The sequence below is a fragment of the Peromyscus maniculatus genome, chromosome 13 (genome assembly GCF_049852395.1).
Source record: "Peromyscus maniculatus bairdii isolate BWxNUB_F1_BW_parent chromosome 13, HU_Pman_BW_mat_3.1, whole genome shotgun sequence".
NCBI classification, from domain to species: Eukaryota; Metazoa; Chordata; class Mammalia; order Rodentia; family Cricetidae; genus Peromyscus; species Peromyscus maniculatus.
Window position 1 is genome coordinate 9,881,877 of NC_134864.1, and position 24,520 is coordinate 9,906,396.

The following is a 24,520-nucleotide window of genomic DNA, read 5'->3' on the forward strand; positions in this document are numbered from 1 at the left end:
TGGAGCGGGGCGGCGTCTCTATGGCTCCTAGAGACGAGATCGTAGGGGTGGATGGACATCTCTGCCAGCACGCGAGTATCTGCCCTGCCAGGGGTCGGTCGTGGCTCTCTGCCTGCACAGCTCCACTCACAGCGGGCAGGATCGCGTTGCTGGCGGTGAGGTCTCAGTGCGCGCCCCAAGAGGCTCCCAGCTGCGTCCTTGGTCCACGGAGCACCTCTGGGCTTGGACTCGCCTCCTCCACCCCTCGTGGAGACCCTGAACCCTGGCAGGGCTAAATCTGCTCCACGAGGCTCAGACAAAGCCAGGCCCGGTTGAGCCTAGAGTCAGCACCGCTGATTAGCGGCCCGCGCCTTAGGTAGGAGCGCAGACTGCACGCGCGGACCCGGCCTCCGACATGCCGGCCACAGTCAGGGCCGAAAAAGAGGAGACAAAACTGAAAGTGCCGCCCCCCCCCCCTCGGGGATGGGGGGGGCGGCCGGCGAAGGCCCCAGAACTTGTCCTGCCCCTGGCCACCGTGGCCAATCAGCGCGCCGCCCTCGCTCATGACAGCTATTTAGCAACCCAGCCGGGATAGAGTTTCCAAAAAAGTTAGAATAACTTCCTCTCCCGGAGACCTCGGTTTTGCACAAGCCGGCCTCGAAATCAGAGACTTTGCAAGCGACCCAGGAGCCTGCGCTCCGCGGCCGCGGGCTTGGCCAGCGGCGTGCGCTCGGCGCCCCCCAGCCCCACGCGCGCCGGGCGGGCGCCATGGAGGAGGGCTCCAGCTCGCCGGTGTCCCCCGTGGACAGTCTGGGCACCAGCGAGGAAGAGCTGGAGCGGCAGCCCAAGCGCTTCGGCCGGAAGCGGCGCTACAGCAAGAAGTCGAGCGAAGATGGCAGCCCGACCCCGGGCAAGCGCGGCAAGAAAGGCAGTCCGAGCGCGCAGTCCTTCGAGGAGCTGCAGAGCCAGCGCATCCTGGCCAACGTGCGCGAGCGCCAGCGCACCCAGTCGCTCAACGAGGCCTTCGCCGCGCTGCGCAAGATCATCCCCACACTCCCCTCTGACAAGCTCAGCAAGATCCAGACGCTCAAGCTGGCCGCCAGGTACATAGACTTCCTCTACCAGGTTCTGCAGAGCGACGAGATGGACAATAAGATGACCAGCTGCAGCTACGTGGCTCACGAGCGTCTCAGCTACGCCTTCTCCGTGTGGCGCATGGAGGGAGCGTGGTCCATGTCCGCCTCCCACTAGCGCCGCGCCACCCACCTCCGGACCCGCACGCCAGGGTAGGTGCTGCGTGAGATGGGCGCCCACGACGCACGGGTGGGTAGGCGGGCGGGCCAGAGCATCACTCCTCGTCGAGATCCCTCAGACCACCGCACGGGGATGGGGTTTCTCCACCCTGCAAGGATTGGCGGGAGATGGGAAAACTCCCTTGTCTCAGGGGCACGCCCGAGGCCTTTTGCCAGGGGCATCAGTTCGGAACCCTCTGTCCAGTGGCTCCCAAGAAAGGTCTGAATACACTTCTTGGACAAATGGTCACACTTTCCATCTTGGTGGATGGGTGTCTGTGGGTGACCCTGTGGGGAGCGGCTGTCAAAATGTCTTCTTTAGGCCATCAGAGGCCGGGAGATGCTATGCCCGCAGGGTTGTGTCCGACTTGTTGCTTCGCGCTCATTCTGCGGAGCCACAGAGCCCACAGAGCGTGGTGCAGACAATCAGCTCTTTCTGACTGCAGTTTCTCCCCGCGCCTTGGATGCTAGAGCGTTTGAGCTCTAGCCTGCTGAGTAGGTACTGTGATGCGGGCCGGTGGCGCCGCGGGAGTTTACCTGGGAAGTCAAAGAGGTTTCTGTCCTGCGCTCCAGGGTCACAGCCTTGCGGAGCAGATCGCTGGGCGCCAGGAGCGCAGGAGACCCCAGGCACCCAGGCCAGGGTGGATGCAGGGCTTGGAGTTGCTGGCTGCAGGGCAGGCAGGTGGATCTTATCTAGAGTTGGGCGCCTAGCGTACCAGCCTTGAACTTGGAAAGACACAGAGGAGTCCCGCCCGCGCCGCAGCAAGAAAACGCAAGGGATCTAGTCGGGGTAACAGGTCTGAGCATAGGATGGGGGTGAAGAAGCAGTGTGTGCTGGGCCCTGCCTGGGGAGAAGGCACCTGGACACCGCTGATCCCTGGAAGGTGTGTTTCTCTCTAGAAGAGCATTTAGGACGTCCTGCACCCGCGGCTTAGCAGATTGTTTAGGCAGCTCCAGAGTCAATGTTTTCCAGGCAAGATTGAGGGCTCCGCTCTTTGGAGGCCTTGCTGTGATCTTTTTAGGGAGAGTGGTGTAGAAAATCCTTCCTACTTAATTTCCCTTAGTTTTTCACACATCTGGTGATGTTTCTTTTAAATGAAAGTCTCCACTTTACACAGAAGGAATTTAAATTAATCAGTATCAGCACGGCCACCCATTGTCCTAAACATCTATTTCTATTTTTATCGTTTTATAATATCTTGAAAGTTTCTGCTCTGACTACAAAACATTGGTCTCGTACAATGGGTTTTCTTTTCTTTTCTTTCTTTCTTTCTTTCTTTCTTTCTTTCTTTCTTTCTTTCTCTCTCTCTCTCTCCTTCCTTCCTTCCTTCCTTCCTTCCTTCCTTCCTTCCTTCCTTTCTTTCTTTCTATCACCAAAAATTGTTTTGATGAAATAAACCCCCTGAATAATGACCATTTTATAGTTGTTAAGAAGAGCTTTTAACAGAGTAACTGGTGGGAATCTTCCCTTGTGTTTGTCAAAAACAGATGGGAATTGTCTCAATCACGTATTTCTCTAAGAAAGAAAGTTTGGGTTGGCCGAGTGCTCGAAGCTACAAAGGATGATACATTAATTCTGGTTTTTGCTGCCTAAATTATGAGTGTCCATTAGTTAACTTCCACTCACTCTTCATACCACCATAGTTTACAGCGCGTCTGAGGAAGCAGAGGCAGATGAAATACACCATCTTCTTATACACACACATAGCATTTGTTTAAGGAAAATGTCAACAAAATTATAGTTAAGATAGCCCTGCAGAAAATTATTGAAAGCCAACACTAGGAGATATTACCCTGATGGAAGAATTTAGTAGGGACATTTAAAATTCATTTTAAGATAATTGCTCTCTTCAAAAACTTTGACTCAATCACATATTGCAATCAAATATGTTTTAAAATCCAAAACGCAGTATCTGTAATAAACAAATGAAAAATGTGAAGAGCTTATTTGGACAAAAAGGCATGAAACGATCAGATAACACATTGAGTTGGAAAGCAAGAAACAGTCATGTTTACTTTCATATGATGAAATACAATAGCTGGTCAGGTAAGCTGGTGTCTGCACACAGAGGACTCTTTCCAAGGAAATGCACCCACCTTTGATACACTGATGCTCGACCTGCCTTGGTCTAATGTATTCCCAGTTGTTAAGGAACACCTTTGTGTTCTTGTTCTTAACCCATTACTCTTAAGGAGCATAGATACAATTGTAATTACTCTAGTCTCTTGGAAATGTTACTAATTGTAATTGGTTATTTCTTTGTAACATTTCCAAGAAGCATTAATTATCTGCCTCAGGAGGGGAAAAAACCCTAGATGTTTTAGTGGCGCGTATATAATTTTAATGTCTATTGTGACATATTTTTACTAACAACACAAAGCCTAAATTGTTCTTGACTGTGGAGAGAAACATGGCCTGGCCCATGAAGTCCAACTTATACTAAAGTTTATCCTGTCTTTCCTTGGCTGGGTGTTCAAAAACTCAATTAGACTAGGTGTCGGGAGTCTTCCCAGTCAGCGGGACTCAGCTAACTGAAAGAAGTCTCAGAAGAGGCCCTGAGTGTTTGTGAGATGCTGTAGGCCTGTGAGCAGGGTGGCTGTCACCTGGCCCAGGACAGGGAAAGGCGGCCATTTCTCAGTCACAGTTTATTCTGCTGCCTCCATCATCACTGACGGAGGTATCGTCTCCCATTCTGCCGACTCTGAACGGTTTTTCAACAGATCTTCATCTCAGACCGCTGCACCTTCCTTTCCTTCTTTTCTTTCCCAGCACTTTTGGACTCTCGGCTTCCAACCCATGTCAGCTTCTCCTCTCCTCTGGAAGCTTGCTCCCTTGGAGGTGTTTGCTGTATCCGGGTAGTTAGCTAGTCTCCAAAGAAAACTCTTCCTGGAGAGGAGCGGAAATGCAGAATCCCAGCGGAGCTTTTGTTTGTGGGTACACCAGACCAAACAGCTGAGTTACCTGAAATGCAAGTGAGATTGTCTTACAGAGTTCCCTACAGTAAGAGCTGCTGGGGGGTGGGAGGGGGAGGAGCGGAACTTCTAAAGGGCAGCAGCATTTCCCTGCCTCCCATCTGGCTGGCAAGGGGGCTGGAAGAGGCTGGAAGAGGCTGGAATGGCGTTTTGAGGTCATCTGAAATGTCCTTTATGGAGGTTTTTCTGAAAATGCCTCTCTTTCAAGCAGGTTGTAAGCCTGGAAGCATTGTTCACGCCAGCCTCACGCGCCTGTGTCCCGAAAAGAAGGCACAGATGCGGGGCTAATTTTGCCTGGCAAAGACATCACGAAGTCCACTCTTTGTGCGCAGGGCACTGTAACTCATAACTGGAGCTTAAATGCAGACTTTAAAAAAAAAACATTTTAATAAGCCAAGTTTAAAGGCTGCACGTTTGTGGCAAGTTTTCAGCTTAATGTCTGCGTCCATCTTTTCTCCCTGGTATCTTTAAGAGCCCTGTGAGTCGGGCAGGAATGTGGTGTATGTTTGTTTCTTTTCTTGGGAAAGCAGAAGCGTGCTACAGAAAGCAAGGGAACGCAAAGCTCTCCCCCAGCAGTGAGTTCATGAAGGAGGTTGTAAAATTCAAAGAGACGAGTTCGTTACTGTAGCCAAGAGACAGGCCGTGATACAGAAGGAAAAGGATTGAAGAGACTCACACAGAGCTGTTTTCAAAAACCAAGATGAAACTCAAAAGTCAGAAACTGCTTCCAAAGATAGTGTGCACGGTCACCCGAGCCTACACATGTGATAAAACTGCAAGGCACTGAACACACACACACACACACACACACACACACACACACGCACGCACGCACGCACATGCACATGCAGGAATAACATGATAACACTTGAAGGTCTAGGGGCTATGAAGTTTTCGAGTTTGGGAAGACGCCATCGTCAGGAGAAATGAATAAAATCACAGAAACTTCTGAAAAATTAAAGTTACCTCAAAGTTAAACATTTTAAAGTATTTATTGGTATATAAACATTTTCAACGCAATGGGTTTCATGAAGACACTTTCTTTCAAGCATACTATATTTTTGATCATATTCATCACCTGTACCTCCACTTCTCCTAATTTTCCTTCCCAGTTAAAAAAAATTAAACATATTCTATACGAAATAATCTCTGTGTTTAAATGGGCCAGTCTCATAAGGTATTATTACTGTTTTATCTCTGAGTAATAAACTAAAAATCTACACAAATATCTACATTGGCTCATCATTATATTCATCAAAATAAAATTTTAAAGAATGATTTAGAGTGATTCACTCTAATGTAATGTAAAGATTCAAGTTTCAGAGTTTGTGTGTGTGTGTATCTGTGTGTGTGTGTGTGTGAGAGAGAGAGAGAGAGAGAGAGAGAGAGAGAGAGAGAGAGAGAGAGACAGACAGACAGACAGACAGACAGAGACAGAGACAGAGACATGGGATGAGATCTCAAATCATGAACTTTGTCTTGAGAACACATTTTGTATGGATTCTGCAAGCAAGCCTTCCGATGTGTTTTAGCTATGTTAAACGGCCTTAACTGAGTGTTTATTTGGAATGAGAATGTGATGTTAAGGCTGTAATTTTCATGCTGGTATAAACTGAGGCACAGTGGAATCCCTCCCCCACCCCTGCTCAGAGATTACCAATGGTTGTCACATCAAAGGGAACTTTGGATCTGAAGCTGGAGAGGCTACTGTGTGACTTGACTCCAACATGAAGGAAACCTTCAGTGCTCCTTGAAAACAGTTATTCTGAGTGTTTGAGCAGCGTGGAATGTTTTTGTTACTGTTCCCTAACTCCTGCTCAGAATCTTGTCGAGTCCTGTGACTATGAGTGAGACAGGGCTGAGAACCCCAGGTATTGGGTCTACGGAGCCTCTCAGGGCTCAGCCTCCTCTCCTCCAGGGCTTCCCTTCATCATGTGACCAAGGGAAGATGGGGATAAGCCAGCCTCTGCCTCTTTAGAACTGTGACTTCATTTCTGGGATCTCAGGAGAAGCGTCTTTGACCTAGCTGAGCCCTTCAATTCTGTGGTTCTGTTTTCTGCCACTCCCATGAAGGATGGGGCGGAACTCTGAGTTCGATACCAGGCAGCGACTCTAAAATCCCGTCTAGTTCACATTCTACCCAAAGAGCGTGCCCATCAAAGGCATATTTTTGGGGAAGATGTTCTGGAGTTCATCTGTGTTTCTGCTTATCTGGGTTGTGACTGGGACGGTGGATTTGAAGGAAACCTCAACATTCTGTAACCCTCTTCCTGGCTCAGAAAGAAGGAAGGCCCACACTCTCCCTGTGAACCATTTCCCTTTGTCCCACAAACAAGTGCCAACCAGTCCTCGCTCCTTCTTCTATGTGTCTTTTCATATAATTTCAGTTTTACTTTGTGAGTGTGGGTGATTTATTTACATGTATGTCCGTGTACCACATGTGTGCCCGGTGCCTGTGGAGGCCAAAAGAGGGCATCAGGTCCCTGGAACAGGAGTTATAGATGGTTCTGAACCACCATGTGAGTGCTGGGAATCAAACCTGGGTCCTCTGGAAGACCAGCCAGTGCGCTTAACTCCTGAGCATCTCTCCAGCACCCCCATACCCAGCCTTTCTGTGACCCCTGTTCAGAAGGTCCCAGAGAGTCTTGCTTGCTTGGACAGCAGGAAAGGGTTGCCTTGTAAAATAAACAGACTCCAGAGAAGAAGTGTAGCCTGAATCTGATAAACTGGTGCTCTGCTGCCTGGAGAGCGCCTTTATGTGCTCCACTCAGAGTTAACACTCCCTGAGCGGAAATGCCAGCAGCCAGCATTGTCTTTCCATCACATCTAGAGACGAATGGAATGCTCCAGTCATCCCTCTCAGGTCTGTGAGTGGACTGATTTAGTTGGGTGTGCCGAGAGATCAGAAGTCAACAGCCAGTTGCCTCCCCTGGAAGATAAGCGTGTCCATGGTCTTTCTCAGACTTCACCCCAGGGGTTAAGAGGGGTGCCCCAGGTGAATCAGGCCAGGTCACTGGCAGGCTCTGCAATCTCTACATGGGCTGGGGCGCTCTCCAGAAACTTTTGCAAACTTTAAACCTTATTCTTAAAGAGATTGCTTGCCTTGATAAATAAAAAACACTGTTACTATTTCTGTAAAAAAAAAAAAAATACCCACATGTCTACAAGGTGGGAGAGAAAGGAGCAGAGAAAGGCATTTTTTAAAATTGAGCATCAGCGTGCCTCTATTGATGTGCATGGGGTTAATATGTGAATGGCATCTTATTTGGGGATTGCTTTTCCCGAAATCAATTAGTTCTGAATCACAGACTGCATATAAACTAACTTCTAACTATCGAAATCCATTAGTGCAGGCCCAGCCTCTGGGGCTCTCCTCGTCAAATGGATCTGCTTATGCTGCACATGGAGCTAGGAACCTTCTAGTGAAGGATCTGGCTACTGAGTCTCTTGGCCTAGTGAGCCATCCTTCCCCTGGAAATTCTGTCCTTCCTCCTCTGACCCAGTGTGCTGGTTGTCTCTTTCTTTAGTTAGGATGTCGACTTTGAAAAAAAAAAAAAAATGATTTCCTGAGGTCGGAGTGAGGTTTCCCACCTAAAGGGTAGAGAGGAATATCACCAAGTCTGACCTTCGGTTTCCCAGAGTGACAAGGTCATGTTGGAGGGGCAAACACACCCTCTGTAAGGACCCTGTCATTCCAGAGTCCTGGGAGTTCCATGCAGTGTGAACTGCTCGCCCAGACCCCCAGACCCACAAGTGTGTTTGGAGGCCCTTCTCCTTAACTGGTAGCTGCTTTTGTTTTCTAGATGGTTTTTCTAACTATTAGAATAAAATGCCCTCAATCAGAAATCTGTATCTGTGTCCAAGAGCCTGTTAATGTCCTACTTGGTGGAGTTTTCTCTTCCAAAATGACTTGCTTTACCGAACTCCAAACTGCACAGGGGACCAGATGTGTCCCTACCCGAGGGTGTGGCAGAACAGGTAACTCCCTCAAGTAGAGCTCAGAGAGTTATGGGGTTGATCTCCCCTGTGCAACCAAGGGCATGCCCATGCCATGCGAGCAGGCTGGGACTGTACGTGGACTTTGGGGTGTTTCTCCAGATGACAAATTAGTGCCGACTCCAGAGCTCCCCTTTGAACCATCTCCTCAGAGTCCTCCTCTTCACGTCTCTGCCCGTCTCAGACGCTGGTCTCATGTCCCAGCATTTCTGTGTGCTTTATACTTAAAAAGTGGGCAGTTCTGTGTCGTTTCTGTATGGAGCAATTTCACTTCGTCATGTGCCCAGGGAACCCCGTGTACATTTGTGTGTGCCATCTATGATTGGTAATAGGACAAAACCCCCTTACCCAAGAAGGACAAAGTCGTGGGGGAAAATGAGATATAAACAGGAAGACTGCTCGGGATTTAGTGAGATGGGCAGAGTAGGGAGCTGGAGTGAGGAGGCAGATGACGATTGGACGTGAGGGCTCCCCCTGCACTGCTGCCCACAGCGTCTCAGCCTCGGCCCAGAAGTCCTCAGAGCAGCAGTTCTCAATCTGTGGGTCATGACTCCCGGGGGGAGGGAGCGTGGGGGGGCTTCAAATGACCCTTTCATGGGCGTCGTATATCAGGGTATCCTGTATATCAGATATTTACATTACCATTCATAACAGTAGCTAAATTACTTTGTATAAAGTTGTGACACAGCATGGAAAATAATGTTATGGTCGGGGCCACCACAGCATAAGGAACTGTATTAAAGGGTCAGCCTGGCCGGAGGGGGGGTGGGGGGGGCGGGAGATGGTGCACACTTGGGAGGTGGAGACAGAAGGATCTCTGTGAGTTTGAGGCTAGTCTGGTCTACAGAGTGAGTGCCAGGACAGGCTCCAAAGCTACACAGAGAAATCCTGTCTCAAAAAACAAAAAACAAACAAACAAACAAAAAGACAAGCATTAGCAAGGTTGAGAACCACTGAGAGTCAGGAGGCGGAGATCTATCAGAATCAGCTTGCCCCTACTCCGCCTGCCTTCCTGGAACAATAGCACTACAAGGCCTCAGCAGTCCCATGGGCCCAGGTTGGTCCAGGATAGCGCATGCCACAAAGCCCAGAGCCCTGGCCTCCTGTTGAGTCTCAGACATCAACACCGCTCTGTGAAGGGAATCAGAAAAACTACGGTAGTGGTCCTGCTTCTGAGACCCCTGCCGAGACCAGAGGCCTTGAGATGCTAGGGAAAGCAGAAGTCCTCAGGCCAGGAGTCAGGGTCCTGGGAAGAAGGCTTGAGTGGCCAGGGGCACAAAAGGACCCTTTCCAGACAGTGGAGGCAGAGAGAGAAAGGCCCCTGAGGGCTGTGTGCAAAGGGCTGTCCCACTATCCTGGCATCTCGAGGGCCTCGAAGCCTTGGGGAGAGACAGTGGTCCCTCTCTCAGTGTGAGCCCAGCACCACTACTCAGCCTCCACAGAGCTAATGAGAGGAAGTGGCAAGCGATGATTCAGTTGACTGTCCTTTCCCGGTACGTACAGTTCCGTGGTGGGCAATGCTTCAAAAGTCACTGTGCATTTGAGGGCAGCCTGTAGAGGAGAGCCTGCCAGGTGCCACCGAGGCTCAGAGAAAACAGAACCAGACCACCCAGTAGAGCAACCTTCCTCCTGAGCAGCATGACTCTGGTGATGAAGGAAGGTGCCACGCTGAGGCTTTTCTATAGTCTGTGTCTCCCGGTCGGTGCTGAGTCTCCCGGGTCCGCTGATCCCTGTGTTTACAGCAAGTATTGTTTCATGTCAATTACATAGTTTCACTTTTTCTGCCCAGAGAGAGGGAAAGGGCAAGCAGAAGACAAAGGAGCACTTGCTGTGTGTCTGTCCCTGGGTGCCGTCTGCACCCCTCCTGCGTGGTGCATGCCACCGAGTGCAGCCTTCAGGAATGGCTTCTGGGGATGGCTAAATGCTTGCGGCTGGATGTGAGCGGCGTGGCTCCACACAATGGATTTTGCAATTAATTTAGGTCACTGTTTCCAGAATAAATCACATGTGACTCTTTCCCTTCAGAAACTTCTGACGTGGTATTTTTCTAATTTGGGAACTTTTAATTAGACAGAAACCAAAACCCGTTGCCTTATGTAGCAAGCGGGTTCCCTGAGGGCCTTCTTAGGCAAAACCCACTGCCTTGTATCTGATGGATGGTCTCGAATGAGACACCCAAAGTCAGGCATAGAGTAAGGGACACTTTTCTGCTCCCAGGTCTGCAGTTTTCTGAGGTGGTGTGTGGTGGTGGGAGGTGACTCTCTGGGCCTCAGTTTCCCCATTTGGAAAATGGTGGGCATTTCTAATAGCCCTTCAACTACCAAAAACTCTAAGTGCCAATCTGGTCCAGCAGCTCCATCACATATATGTAACCTGGAGCCTTGAAAACAGGTGTGCCCACGGAAACCTGTGTATGTGTAGAGATGCTCACAACAGTTGGAAGGCAGGAACAGCACATGTCTATCAGTCCAGGGAGGGGTGGAAATAAGAGTTCCACCTAGTCAGAGGAAGAGAGGCCAGACCCACATACTGCTGGGGTCAGTCTTGTAAACATGTGAAGCTGGACACGTGGGTTGAAAAAGGCCACACCTTGTACAACTCCATTTCTACGAAATGTATATAAAGGCAGGAAGCTGACTGCAGCCTGGCAGGCCTGAAGTGGAGTGGCTGCTAACAGGTGTGGGATTTCTGTACGGAGTGAGGGAAATGTTCTGGAATGTTCTAGTGATGGTGTTTCTACAACAGGAATGCATTTGATCCTACAGTTATGGAATATTTTAAAATTATTCAAATCACAGGTTTTGTATTCTGCTTATTTCGCCATGCCCCCGACTCCCACTTCATAAATGCTGATAGCATGTTCTTCTTTTGCCTGACTGAAGTAAGGTATCTGCTCAGTCCTCACAGCTCTCAAAGCCTGACTGACTTCTTGAACTCTGAGGGATGGGGTAGAGATGAGCAAGTGAGTGGGCCACCCACTTGACAAGGGCAGGGGACATTTTGCGGGTTGGTAATGGGGTGGCTAGAGGCTGCCTTGCCCACCTTGGTGACAGGGGCAGACCCACCTGGACTAGTCTGTCCACCTGCATAGAAGACCACTTCAGGCTGGTGTATAGATCCAGAGACTCTCCAAGCATTGGTACCAACAGCAAGGATGCGAAATCCCTACCCACCTTCTGGGTAGATGCTGTCCCTAGAAAGGAGGGACCAGGAAGGTGGCGTCATGTCACTCAAGGTGATTAGATTAGGTTTTTCCTTCTTTCTCACTTTTTCCTTTCTTTCCTCCCAGGTGGGTTAACTCTGCTGTGTTCCAAATGTGTCCCTGCGACACTGTCACGGCCAGCCAGCCAAGAGGAACAGGCAGGAGGGCTCTGTATTTTTGTTGGCAGGGTCCAGTCCTATTCCTTTTATTATAGTAAAATTTTATTTTACTATAATAACTTTTATTATAATAAAAATTATATTTACCATTTATTTATTTACTTATTATCTATCTACCTATCATCTATCTGTTTTTCTACCTATCATCTATCTATCTGTCTATCTTTCCATCTGTCTGTCTGTCTACCTACCTACCTATCTACCTATCATCTATCTACCTACTGTGAGAAGGAGCCACAGCGCATGTGTGGAGGTCAGAGGACAACTTGAGGCTGTTGATTCTCTTATCATGTGGGCTCTGCAGACTGAACTCAGGTTCTCAGTCTTGATGGAAAGCGCCTTTACCCACTGGGTCATCTCACGGGTCTGCATCCTGTTTCTTTATGAAAGCCATCCATCACTTTGGTGGTACCACTTGGTGGGACCATATGCTCTAGTGCCGAGATGTTGGTAGAAACCCAGACACTGCTGCCCTGGCATCATCCGGATTTTGAGAATCTGGGTAGAAAGACTTTCCGCACATCCCCAGGAAGCTGCCAGCACACAAAACCTGCTTAGTGTGATGCTGCTCCTCATTCCTCCATGCTCCCCCCACCCGGGGCGGGGGGGGGGGGGAGAGAGAGAGAGAGAGAGAGAGAGAGAGAGAGAGAGAGAGAGAGAGACAGACAGACAGAAAGACAGAAAGACAGATAGAGAGATTCCAAAAGTGTAGGCGGAAACAGAATGGCCTGAGACCCTGGTTAAGTTATTATGTTGTCTTGGCGAGAGAACTAAGTCATTGTCAATACAGACACTGTATGGTCTTGTAGCCCCCTGTTCCTGCCCCAATTGGGCTCTCCTGCATCTGCGGGGCTCTGCACTGCAGATGGATACTCTTACTGCACAGGCAGCACACGTGTTTTCTAGGGACGCTGCCCATCTCTCTACCCACTTCAGCTTTTCAGTCACTCAGCAGAGACTGTCATGTCCATCCCTGCTCACATGCGTCTGTGTGACATTGCTCGCCTCCTGTGGTTTTCAGAGATGTCCTGCAGGTGGCATGAGCCAGGTCAGCACGCCTGGGCTTGTCATGCTTCCTCCCACAGTACCTCACTATTCCCAAGCTGAGGCCTGGTGGGAAATCACTCACTCAGACAGCTCCTCCCTCGGCGCACCTGTTCCCAGAGAAATGATAACAAAGGCAGACTTCTGGTGAGTCCCCACAGGGCACGTGGATTTTGTCTCATGGCTGCTTCCGATAGGGATAGTTACCTGCCGCATCACAGACAGATACAGCTGGCACATTAAAGCCACTGTCCTCTAAGACCCCACAGTGACTGTTCAGGGCCCCTCTGACTTCCACTTCCCCCAGCTGCCCATCCTAAGTGTAGAAGGACAGGTCCCAAAGAGTGACGTCCACCTAACCAAACCTTAGCCTTCTATAGGCCGGAAACTATGTCAATCACATTTAAAACACACCAGAAAAAAACAAAACAAAACAAAACAAAAAAATGCTATCTGACATTTCATATCCACTGAGGTCCTCAGACGGCTGTGAGGAAAAGCATCCAGGAGGACAGAAGAAGTTTCCTCAACATTCCTGTCCAGCAACATCTTCTCTGGCCTACTTTACAATCGGTCCGTATTCCTACTAGACACTGAACAAACTATGGTGACTTAGAAAATATTAGCAAAATTATGCATTCACAATAGTTAAAAAAAGAACCAGGAAAGGTGTGAAATTTCAATGATAATTCTAGAAATCCTAAATAAAATAGGCAGATGTTATGGTTCATTAGGATGAAAAAATATGATCATCCTCAGAATTGAGGAAAGTTGGGGTGGGCCTTGCTCCCCATCCCTGCGCTGGGAAATAGCTCATGCAAATCTAAGAAGAGCTAGATTTGTTAAGTTGGGAATATCCGTTTTCAAAGCACTTTCTGGGTTATCCACGCTACCACTTTTGACACCCCTTTACAGTGCTGGGGTGGAAGTCAGGGCCTTGGAGTGCTAGGCAGGTATTCAGCCCTTGGGCCACACTCAAGCTGGAACACCCTTGAAACCAGCAATTCTGTTTCTAGGAAGCCTTTGAAGTCTGTGGTTGTCAACCTGTGGGTCTTGACCCCTTTGGGAATAGCATATCAGGCATCCTGCATGTCAGATATTTACAACTCATAACAGTAGCAAAATCACAGTTATGAAGTAGCCATGAAATAATTTTATGGTTGGGGGTCACCACAACGTGAAGAACTGTATTAAAGAGTCCCAGCGTTAGGAAGGTTGAGAACCACTGTTCCAAGTGAATAATGGCAGGTCTGCCTAACAAAAGAAATTTATACAGATTTGCTCTCATTAGTGAGAAGTTTTGAGCTGTCCTGAATATAGTCCAGCTACACATCAGCTCTCTCCACATCCACTCAAGAGACTTACATTATAAAAGGATGCCAGGGAGTATGAAGGGTGGAGATCATGCAGTGCCAGACTGAAAACTCTAAGTATGCCCAGGTCAGAGAACTCTTCTCCAGAAAGAGCTGCCAGAGTGGGGGGGGTCACTGGACAAGTACCCAAGAGGACATCTCCCTGTCCTCCTAACTGCTTTTCCTCGAAGCTGACTTCCTTGTCTGCCAAGACACAGCTGAAGCCCCTGATACCTGCAGATAACATGAGACTGTGTGCACACTGCTTTCTCCTACCCACAGAACCACGGTTTTTAATTCATAAATTAGACACAGTGGGAACGTAATAATAATCAATAGCAAACACAGAGCTGTTAAAACCACACAACGCAGTCATGTGAAACACCACCTCCCATCTTCATTTCATTGTACTATACAAAGTAGAAAAGCCCTCGGGCTGGGATCCACTGAGGTAGCGCAGTGAGCCTGGGACGCTGACAACCATGGTTTATAAATGGCCAGCTGATGCCTTGAATCGCTTTTGCTGTCTTCGAGCACAGACCCGGAGTTGGCCGGGAATTCTTAAAGACGGAGGATGCCCACCAGCACCTCTTCCTACAGAACCGCACTTCTCCGCCCGCCTCTGTGAAAAAGTGCCTTCACCATGCTGTCTTAGCGTCCCTCCTCAGGGGATGGGTTCTCACTAGAACTTTCTCTCAGCATCCTCTCTGCATCCTACTGAAGTGGTCCAGGAAGGTGGCTCAGTGACGGAGTGCTGGCCCAGCATGCTGCAGGCCTTGGATTTGATTCTTAGCACTACACCAAAAACAAGCAAGTGGTCTTTTGAGGGATATTGTCATGTTTTTCTCAATCCATGGACGACCCCATCTGTGTTCTCACACAATGACTGTTGGGTTAATCTGGTGCATTCCTCTGGAGTGCGTCAGCTAGGCTGCCTTAGGTCAACAGCATAGCTCACAGGCTCCCCTTGACCACATGGACTGCCGTTTTGACTATGAGGTTGCACCTTGAGCTCCATCTGCCAGGGCCATCTGCCACGAGGTCCATGACTGGTCCTCAGCTGTAGGACAGAGATCCCATGATCCCTAAATGCTCATCTTCCTGCTGGCAGACTGACCTCAGAGCTCTGGTTCCTCTCTGCATTCTCTATTGCTCTGTGTGCATTTGAGGGTACACTAGTCACAGCAGATTGTGGAAGCTAGCAGAAAACAAGAAAGAAGCAAGCACACCTAAGTGAACTCACTGGCTACTCCCCTGAGCCACGCTGAGAAGAACACTCTAAAGCCACCTCAGTCCTGGGAGCAGGAAGGAAGTCACTTACCTGTAGGTGATGGTATTGCTGTTCCATGGGGTAAAAAGTTAGGCACCCAGCACCCAGGTCCCAGCCTGGTATTCTGGGTGGCTCGTGCTTAGGACCTGGGAGTGTTGGTGATACCGTGTGGACTTAGCTTCTGACCCGGGGCCCCCTGGATGCCCCTTTCCCCAGGGCCCGTTCTCTGCGGCCCTGCCATGGAATGAAGGACCAGCTCAGCCTCCCGGGGGGGGGGGGGTGCTGAATCTTATGTCTCCTTTTGGAGTCCTGGTCATAATCTGATTTTTGTTATTCCTGTTTTCTTTCACACATTTGACGCATACTTCTGGCAAATTCTAGGACCACACTTGCCAGATGACCAAATCTTTTTCAGAGTAATGACTGACATTTTTGTGAGTTTCCATCAGCAAGGCGGGAAGTGGCCAGAGGTGAGGGGCAAGCTCTCCCACGCTCAGATCCCCTCTGCAGTACTCTCCACCATAAATATGCCAAGCTCTCATAGGCCTGCACCTTGGTCCTTGATTCAAACTGAGGATTCCTTTTGTAGAGACCTCAAGAAAGCAAGAAGTTAATGGCTGGGGTCATCCCCCTGCAGGGGCCTCCTCCATGAATCAGAGCCCCGGGAGCAGGGTGACTCAGAGCAGAGCTGTGTCTCCTGGCTGTGTGAATAAACGAAGCAGGAAAGTCTGACTGATCCCTGGGGTACAGGGTGGGAGGCGGCTCCCAGCTCTAAGGACACCCCACCCAGCCCAAAAGCCAGGTCACCCTGAGGAAGGGAGATCAGGGTGGAAGGCTGGACCTCACCGGAAGAGAAGCTGAGCAGGGTAGAAACAGACCAGTGGGTCCTCGGGGACCTACTGCCCTTTGGGTAGAGATCTTGGCGGGGGGGGGGGGGGGGTTGAGGTACTCTGAGGATAAACTACTACAGACACCTGCTCTGGAGTTGTCCGTGCCTGGACGACATGGACACAGAAGCCACTCCTGCATGTGCCTTCCCAGGTCCTCTACCTCGACCCTGGGAAACACTGACTGCCCATCCCCTTTCCTGAGCACCGAGTACCAGAGTACTCCTGTCTCCTCCCGACAAAGCATCCAGAGTCTGGGATGTGGGATGGGCTTGGACCTTCTGTCAATCGAGGTCAGAGGCTCTGGAGTCTCCAAGCATGCAAGGTTTCGGAGGACCTGGCTGCAAGGTGGCTGCGAGTCTCTTCTCTTCTCTTGATCCTGGGGACACAGACATCTTGTTCTGCAGAGGCAGAGGGCCCCAGTGGGTGCATCAGCACAGACGGTCTGCACTGTTCTGTAGCTTCTAAGTTCAAAAAAAAAAAAGGCCCAGAGATGCTGGACCACCCTCGTTTCACAGACAGGGAAACTGGGGGCCCCAGAAACTGGACCACAATCGGCAGAAGCTAGGAAGTGAACCCAGGTAGTCTGTGCCCAAACATTCCATTTCCCCTTGTGAAATATGTCCCAGGTTCTAGTGAGATATGTTTTTGCAAATGTGAGGCAGCTATCCATCCCAGCTGCCGTGTGTAGGCCCTAAGGGTGAGACCCCCCACCCCCACCCCATCACAGTCAGGCGCTTGCTGGCATTTCCTATATTCTTGCCAACTGCTTCCAGGTGGCCCAATGTGTTCACTTCCAGGAGGAGAAAGAGTGTGTGTTCCACCCCCTGCGTCTGTGGCCCGGGAGATCTACCCCCCAAGCCTGCAGGAGGCGGCTGGTCACATAGTCAGGAAGCAGAGAGACAAACGCTGGTGCCCTGCCCCCTTTCTCCTTCGTATTCGGTCCCCACCACCACCACCATCCGGAGACGACTGCCACCCACACTTAGGAGATGTCTTCAATGCTCAGTTAAAACTTTATGGTAAAATCCTCACAAACCAAGAGGTGTGTGTCTCCTAGGTGATTCCAAATCCAGCCAAACTGCCAAGGAAAATGCCACATGTGACCAAAACGCCCCCCCACCCCCCCGCCGCCGGCTATGGAGTGCTTCCCATTTCCCTGCCTCGTGGTGTTCAAGCAGGGACATCGTTCTGACCCTCGCTGGCTGTTCCTCATGTTGTCTGCCTGTACACAAGCTGGTCCGACTCACAAGGTTCCTGGGGTAACAGGAGCTGTGTGTCCCGCAGGGTGTTTGGCATTTCCTGCCAACTCTTGGTTCCTTTTCCCCAACCCCCACTGCCCAGCAGTTTGACCAACCTAACCGGCCTCGCCTCGTCTTGCTTCTGCCCTGCGTTGAGCCTGACCCCTCCGCTCTGTGCCCAGTGCTCCTGAGAACAGAGTGACAGGGATCCAGACGCTGGTCTGTGTCTTTGCTCTCCTGCCACTTAGCTTGAACACCTCTCTGTCCCTCTCCAGTGGCTGCCTCCACCCATGGGGGAGCTCTGGTCATCCCTCCTGGCACTTATTGTAACTGTCTAGGCTCCCTGGCCCCGGAACGCCCTCTAGTGATGGTCCTTAGCCATGACACCCGGTGTGCCTCTGTCAGAGTCATTTGTGAGTCCGTGCCTTTCCAAGGCCTAGGCAGAGGGCCTAGCACCAAGTGAAACATGGACAGGAAAACATCTGAGGAGTTAGTGGGTGACCCACACACAGGCTGGACATGTGTGTGCTCATGTGAGACCCACACACAGGCTGGACATGTGTGTGCTCATGTGAGACCCACACACAGGCTGGACAAGTGTGTGCTCATGTGAGACCCACACGCAGGCTGGAAATGTGTGTGTACTCATGTGAGACCCACATGCAGGCTGGACATGTGTGTGCTCATGTGAGACCCACACGCAGGCTGGACATGTATGTATGCTCATGTGAGACCCATACACAGGCTGGACATGTGTGTGCTCATGTGAGATCCACACACAGGCTGGACATGTGTGTGCTTCACCACTGGCCAAGAACTGAGAACTAGAAACTGTTGAGACAGGGGTCCTCAGGGTCAGCAGAGCCTGTGTGAGGTGGGAGGGAGGGACATGGGCCCCAAAAGGCCAACGGTGGCTTTGGCTGTGGTCCTGGGACCAAACAGAAGCATGTGAGGGAAGGCCGCGGGAGATGGGCTGAAGCTGAAGATCAGCAGCAGCAGGCGGCGTCAGAGACCCCGTCGGGAGGAGGCTCAGCAAACAGGAGACAAAGCATGGATGCCACAGAACCAAAGTTCCCAGGGAAACCTCAGGCTGAGAAGACAGCTGGTATTGCCTAGTCACCTTCCTGTCTGTGTGGTGACCACCAAAGAGTCATCCCTGCTGACTCCAGCCCCTGGAGTCCGGGGGTACCGGCCCAGCTGTGGCTTCCTGCACCTGGCTCCTGATCCCTTGAGGGAAAGGCCCCGGGATCTCATCAAGCACAGCAGTCTAAAACAGAGCTCAGGGAGGAGCTGACCTCGGAGGCCCCAAGCTTCCAGCGTGCTCTCCTGGGAGCTGCCACCCTACAGTGGCACACAGGGCTCCGTCTAATTCCACAGTTGGGCAGGATTTGGAAAGGAAGGCCTTCAAGCCTGCTCAGTAAGTCCAGAAGCAGAGCAGGGAGTCTCAGCGGGACAAGGGGTTCAGCCCACTGCACTTAGGGGTACAGCCACACTAGCCACCAGTCACCTTCCAAGCTGTTTCCCTGGAGATGCAAATAGCATTTCCTGGGGTTTGAGGGAGAAGGGTGGGCATCTAGGCAATGCTGGGTGATCGCATCTGTGACAAGCCACAATCTCAGTGTAGCTTTTGCTGACGTCACGCCCTAGAATAGTCTAAGATAGAATGAGAAAGTAGGTCTCAAAGGGTTCAGTAGGCATCGGGTGTCCAGGCTACAAACAAGGAGAGAATCAATCATTCTGTGTCCCACAGGGTGGTGTTGAGACTGTGTCACCCTGGTGTTTGAGGATGTGTGGGATGGCTTAGCCTGGCCAGGGCTGGGGGCTCTGGTAGGATCAGCACCCTGAGAGCTGGCTATGGGGACTTAAGGAAGCATGAAATGGCAGATTGTCAGGACGGCAAATGATTGAAGTGTTTCCTTACAAATGCGGAGTCGGGGGAGGACTAGACAGAGAGAAACTCCAGCAAAGCCACACTTGGAGTGAGCAGATCTGCGTGGGGTGGGAGTTGACTCTAGTGCAGCAAGAACAGTTTATCGAAGGAGTCTCAGGGTCAGGGGACTGGTCCAGGGTGCTGCTGTCGCCTGATGGGAGGCAGGCAATAAAGGCAGAAACAGTCTGGTGCCACGAAGCCTTAAAACTTCTGGGCACGAAAACATTTGAGAACAGTAAAGATGTCACACATGGAATGGGAAGAAACACTCACAAATCATGAATCTGATAGAGTTAATACCCAAGGGGCTGGGAAGATCCCCAGCAATCCCCAGCACCTACATAAAAAGCTGGGTGTGGGGAAACACACCTGTAACCCCGGCACAGTGGAGCAGACACAGGTCTCACAGCTGAGACAATGAACTTCAGGTTCTGTGGGAGATTCCGTCTCCAACAGTGAGGTAGAGAACAGTAGAAGGGAACACTTGGCATCAATGTCTATGTTCACACGCAGTGTGAGTACACACACACACACACAGAGCGATATACACAGATATACATAGATACACACATATATACATACACACACAGACATACACACAGATACACACACATTCACATAACACATGTACACACATACACACACAACACACATGTACACACATATACACACACATGTACACATAACACAAACACATACATATATATATATATACACACATACACACACATACACACACAGATATACACATAGATACATACACATGCACGTAATACATGTACACATATACACAGCACACACACGTACACACATACACACACTTAAATATACACACATGTACACACAACACACACATAAACACATACACATAAATATACACACATACACACACATACACATATGAGTTAATATCCAGAATACATAAAGAATTCCAAAGATTCAACAATAAAGTCAGACAATCTGAATAAAAAAAATGAGCCAAAGTGTTTGGATAGCCATTTCTCCAAAGAGAAAGAGAAGACCAGCAAGCCTATGACGTGCTCCACACATGGCTGACCTTCAGAGAAGTGCAAAGGTGAAGGGCCATGGGAGTCCTCCTCAGCCCCAGGAGGAAGCTTCTAGAAAAGACAAATAAAGGAAACAAGAGCAAGTGCTGGAGAGATGGCCTGGTCATGGAGGAACCTCTTCAGGTACCCAGGGAAGGAGCAGCCTGCCATGGCAGCCTCTGCAGACAGACACCTGCTGGGAAAGTCATCCAGCTACGTAGGAGTCACCCCAAAGCGTCCAGTCACGGATGTCCAGGTATAAGACAAAGCATCCTACGATACTTCCTTCCTTAGCGTGTTCTGCTCTGTCGCAAAACAACAGGGTGTAATTAAGTTGATTGTTTCAATGTCCAGCAACGGGGATGTGAGGATGAACTGTGCTCGTGACATTAAGATGTGCGCAGCAAGGGTAGAGTGTACCGTGTGCTGATGACATGGTTCTGGACTGCTGTGTGGTGGTGAACCTGTCTCCAGGCTGGCTACTGTAGGGACAGCGACATCAAATGAGGATCTTAGGCCCTGGCTTCCCCTGAGGGAACAGAGAGCCCCATCTCTCCAGTCTTCCTCTGACACTAGGTTTGAGGAGCATTCCTGACAGATCCACTCCACAAATCTCCCAAAGACAGAGCTCAAGGCTCTGTCAGGAAGACCAGCCATTCTAAACTGTCGCCAGTGTGTGCTCAGGCCATGAGTCAGGACATGAAGATGTCTGTAGACAGAGCCAGCATGGTCACCTGCCTAGCTCACTGTCCAGCTCTCAGAAGTTTTGTAATCATGTGCTGGGACCCCATGTCTACTTCCTGAATATGTCTGTGCTTCTCTTCATCCACAAGTAGATGTTATCATAGAGCTCAATGCATAGCACACAAAGCTCCTGGTCACTGCAGCGACTCAGTCTTCTCTCTTGGAAATCTGTAGCTCTGCTTCAGGTTAGAAGTTGCTAGAAGACCAGACATGCATAGGGTATACACCTAAGGCCACTGTCCTGACCTACCAAACCCCACACTGGCTTGGCCCCAGCCCTGGCCTACAGCACAGACCATGGCCTAGCCAGATCTTACTATGGCAGTCTACAATACTGTTTCCCTGGGCCAAAGTTCAGATGGGTGAAAGAAATGGCCTTCACTTGGGCTATCCTTGGAACTCAAGGGCACAAAGTTGACCCTGAACACCTAGAATTGACACAGGAATTCTGACTGGAGAATTTTCTAGAGATGTGATGCCAACAGGTCAGAGAGGCTATGGGGAGAGTCAAGACCTGTTGTGGAGACATTGGCCATGAGTCATCTGCCTTCCAGTTACTGTGGTAGGGACATCTGTTCTGTTTTCCATTACAAAACACAGTATGAAGTTTGTCATCATTACAGTGTTTTAGGTGTGTGGTTCTCTGGCACTGGCCACGTTCATTCTTTTGTCTTCAGCTTGTGGTTCTGTGGCACCAACCACACTCATGCTAATTTTTTTTAGGTGTGTAGTTCTGTAGCACCAACCATGTTCACTCTGTAGTTTAGGTGTGTGGTTCTGTGGCACCAACCTGTTCATTTTGTATTTTAGGTGTGTGGTTCTCTGATACCAACCACACTCATGCTGGTTTTTTTTAGGTGTGTGGTTCTGTGACACCAACCATGATCACACTATTTTTTTAGGTGTGTGGTTCTGTAGCATGAACCATGCTTGTACTTTTTTTTAGGTGAGTGATTCCAATTACACTCTTAGAACCACCAGTACCACCCATCTCCACATCCTCATCCCCAAGGTTGAAACTTAGTACTCATTAAACACCAAATCCCCATCTCCTGCTCTGGCTTTTGGTACCACTCTACTTTCTGCCTCTGGGGACCTCATATGACAGGAATCCTGCAGTATTTATCATTTGTCCACCCAGGTTACAGCTACGGCAGGGCTTCTATTTTTAAAGGCTAAATGATCCACTGTACGGTATTGTGTATATTCACTGGTCTGTTAGTGGGTACTTGCCCGCTTCCCACTTTTGACTTTCGTGAATACTGTGACTACAAGCAAGGCTTGCAAATATCTCAGCTGTATGAGCAACTGCATGCATATATGTGCATACAACAAGAATATCACACTTCTTGATGCTCACAAAGCTCGCTGTATCACATAGTGATCCAGTTAGGTGAGGTAGCTGGTTAGGTGAGTGGACTCCCACAGCTCCATTCTGGGTTTTTCCTTCCCTCTGCCACACCAGTCCCTCCCCCCATGGTCAGCTGTCCTCACACAGGCTCTGTCCATGATTATAGAGAAACATAAATGGACTCCATCAGGAAAGGCACCGGCTGGAGGACAGAAAACCACAGTCTATCACAGCCTGAGTGGATTCACTGTGTTCTTGCCACTAGAAGGCTCCAGAAACAATGCAGAGGCTGTGAACACCAGTTGGAGTCCCCTCCTTTAAATTGGTTTGATCTAACTGGGCAAGCCAGGGAGGGAGGCGGGACAGCTGGAGTCTGTCATTCTCCTGGGCCACAGAAAACTCAGTTTTATTTTTCTTCTCTGTGTTGAGACACGGTGGCCAGCAGCCAGGCCCTCTAGGAGCCCCAATGGCAGGCGAAGAGGGTGTCACCTTCAGGACACAGCAGAAAGGAGGGTCACCTCAGAACCCCTCTGACTGCACTGCCCGTTGGGACAGACAATTTCCGGCAGCTTCCTCGGTGGATGAAGGTGGACTCGGCCAAGAGATGAAAGAGGAAATTTGGAATACTCCGTGATGCTGGCCAACATTTCCATAGAGGGTCCCTGTGGCTTTGTGCTCCATGTAGCTGGAAACTATGGAATCTCACACCATCTTCAAGGGCTGGGCTTCCAGTGGCTGCAAGGCTGCAAATTCCTGGTGACACAGGAACCCTACTCCCTCAACCAAGGGACACCGTGAGTCAGGCCATGCAAATTCCCATGATGTCAGCCACTGGCGGGTCTGGGAGTCCTAGGTCCCGGTGCCTTTCTCCCCTGTCCCCAAGTAGCAGAGCATAAACAAACAGATGGAAAGTTACCTCAGAGATCCCTGGCAAAGCCCTCTGGCCTAGCACAGCCCTGGCTGGGTGAAAGTTTACTTTAGAAGATTCTGATGCAATAAAGAAGGAAAGACAAAGGAGGTGGCTGGTCATGGGCTTCAGGAATTGTTGGGGCTGGAGGGGAGAGGATACAGGAAGGGCCCAGGCCCAGGTCAGGTTCAAGTCTCCAGCCCCAGAACTGGCTGTGAGGACAGTGATTCTGTGGCACTGCTAATCCAGACAGTGCTCATCTGTGCCCATTGGAGACTACGGTCCTGACTGCCAAGAAGCTCACTGTTGGGAGGCCCAAGCACGAGGTGGTGGTGTTCACTTGCATTCCCAGCATGCAGAGGCAGAGGCAGGAGGATCGCTGGGGACAAGTCAACCAGCCTAGCCTAACCAAGAGAGTCAGTGAGGGACCCTGTCTCAAAAAATAAGGCAGAGAGCAACTGAAGAAGGAAACTCTGCCCCACCCTATTCACATACATGTGCACGCACAACTGTATGCATATATGTGCATACACAAACACCACCCCCAATGAATATATAAATAAAGTTCAAGGCCAGCCTCGACTACATAGTAAGGGCCAAGCCAGCCTCAGAAACACAGTGAGACCTTACCTCAACAGTAAATATAGTGGTTAAGAGCACTTGCTGCTCTTGCAGAGGATTGGGGTTCTGTTCCCAGCACCCATGTCAGGCAGCTCACAATCACCTGTAACACCAGCTGTAGGGATCCAACGCCCTCGTCTGGCCTCCACAGCACAGGCACTTGAACCCACATACACATGTGCAGACACATAAATAAAAACCAAATATTTTACATACTTACATACATACATGCATACATACGTATGTACATATATGAAGCCTGAACACATGGTGAAGAGGAGTACCATGGATGGTGGAGATGTCCAGCTGGATGAGCTTGTGTCTAGCTCTGCTCCCTTCACCCCATGCACCCCATGATTAGGTAGCACTGGGCGTCAGCAGCGGCGAGACAAAGCCCTCATCTATGAAATGTCAACAGGACAAAAACCAGATCAGAAGAAAGAAAAGTGTGTGAGCCCACAAGAGCCCACCACAGCTCATCCCAAGGCCACTGGGGGACCCAACAG

The 24,520-nt window shown here is 50.0% G+C and overlaps 1 protein-coding gene across 1 annotated transcript in view; it reads left to right on the forward strand.

Annotated features, from left to right (window-relative positions):
- Nucleotides 1-577: 577 nt before the first annotated feature.
- Nucleotides 578-24,520, forward strand: part of Twist2 (twist family bHLH transcription factor 2) — a 49,277-nt gene continuing 25,334 nt past the window's right edge. The window contains exon 1 of the mRNA XM_006995456.3: nt 578-1,265. Within this exon, the coding sequence (XP_006995518.1) occupies nt 748-1,230 (483 nt within the window). The 5' untranslated portion in view covers nt 578-747 and the 3' untranslated portion in view covers nt 1,231-1,265. The remainder of the gene's footprint in view (nt 1,266-24,520) is intronic.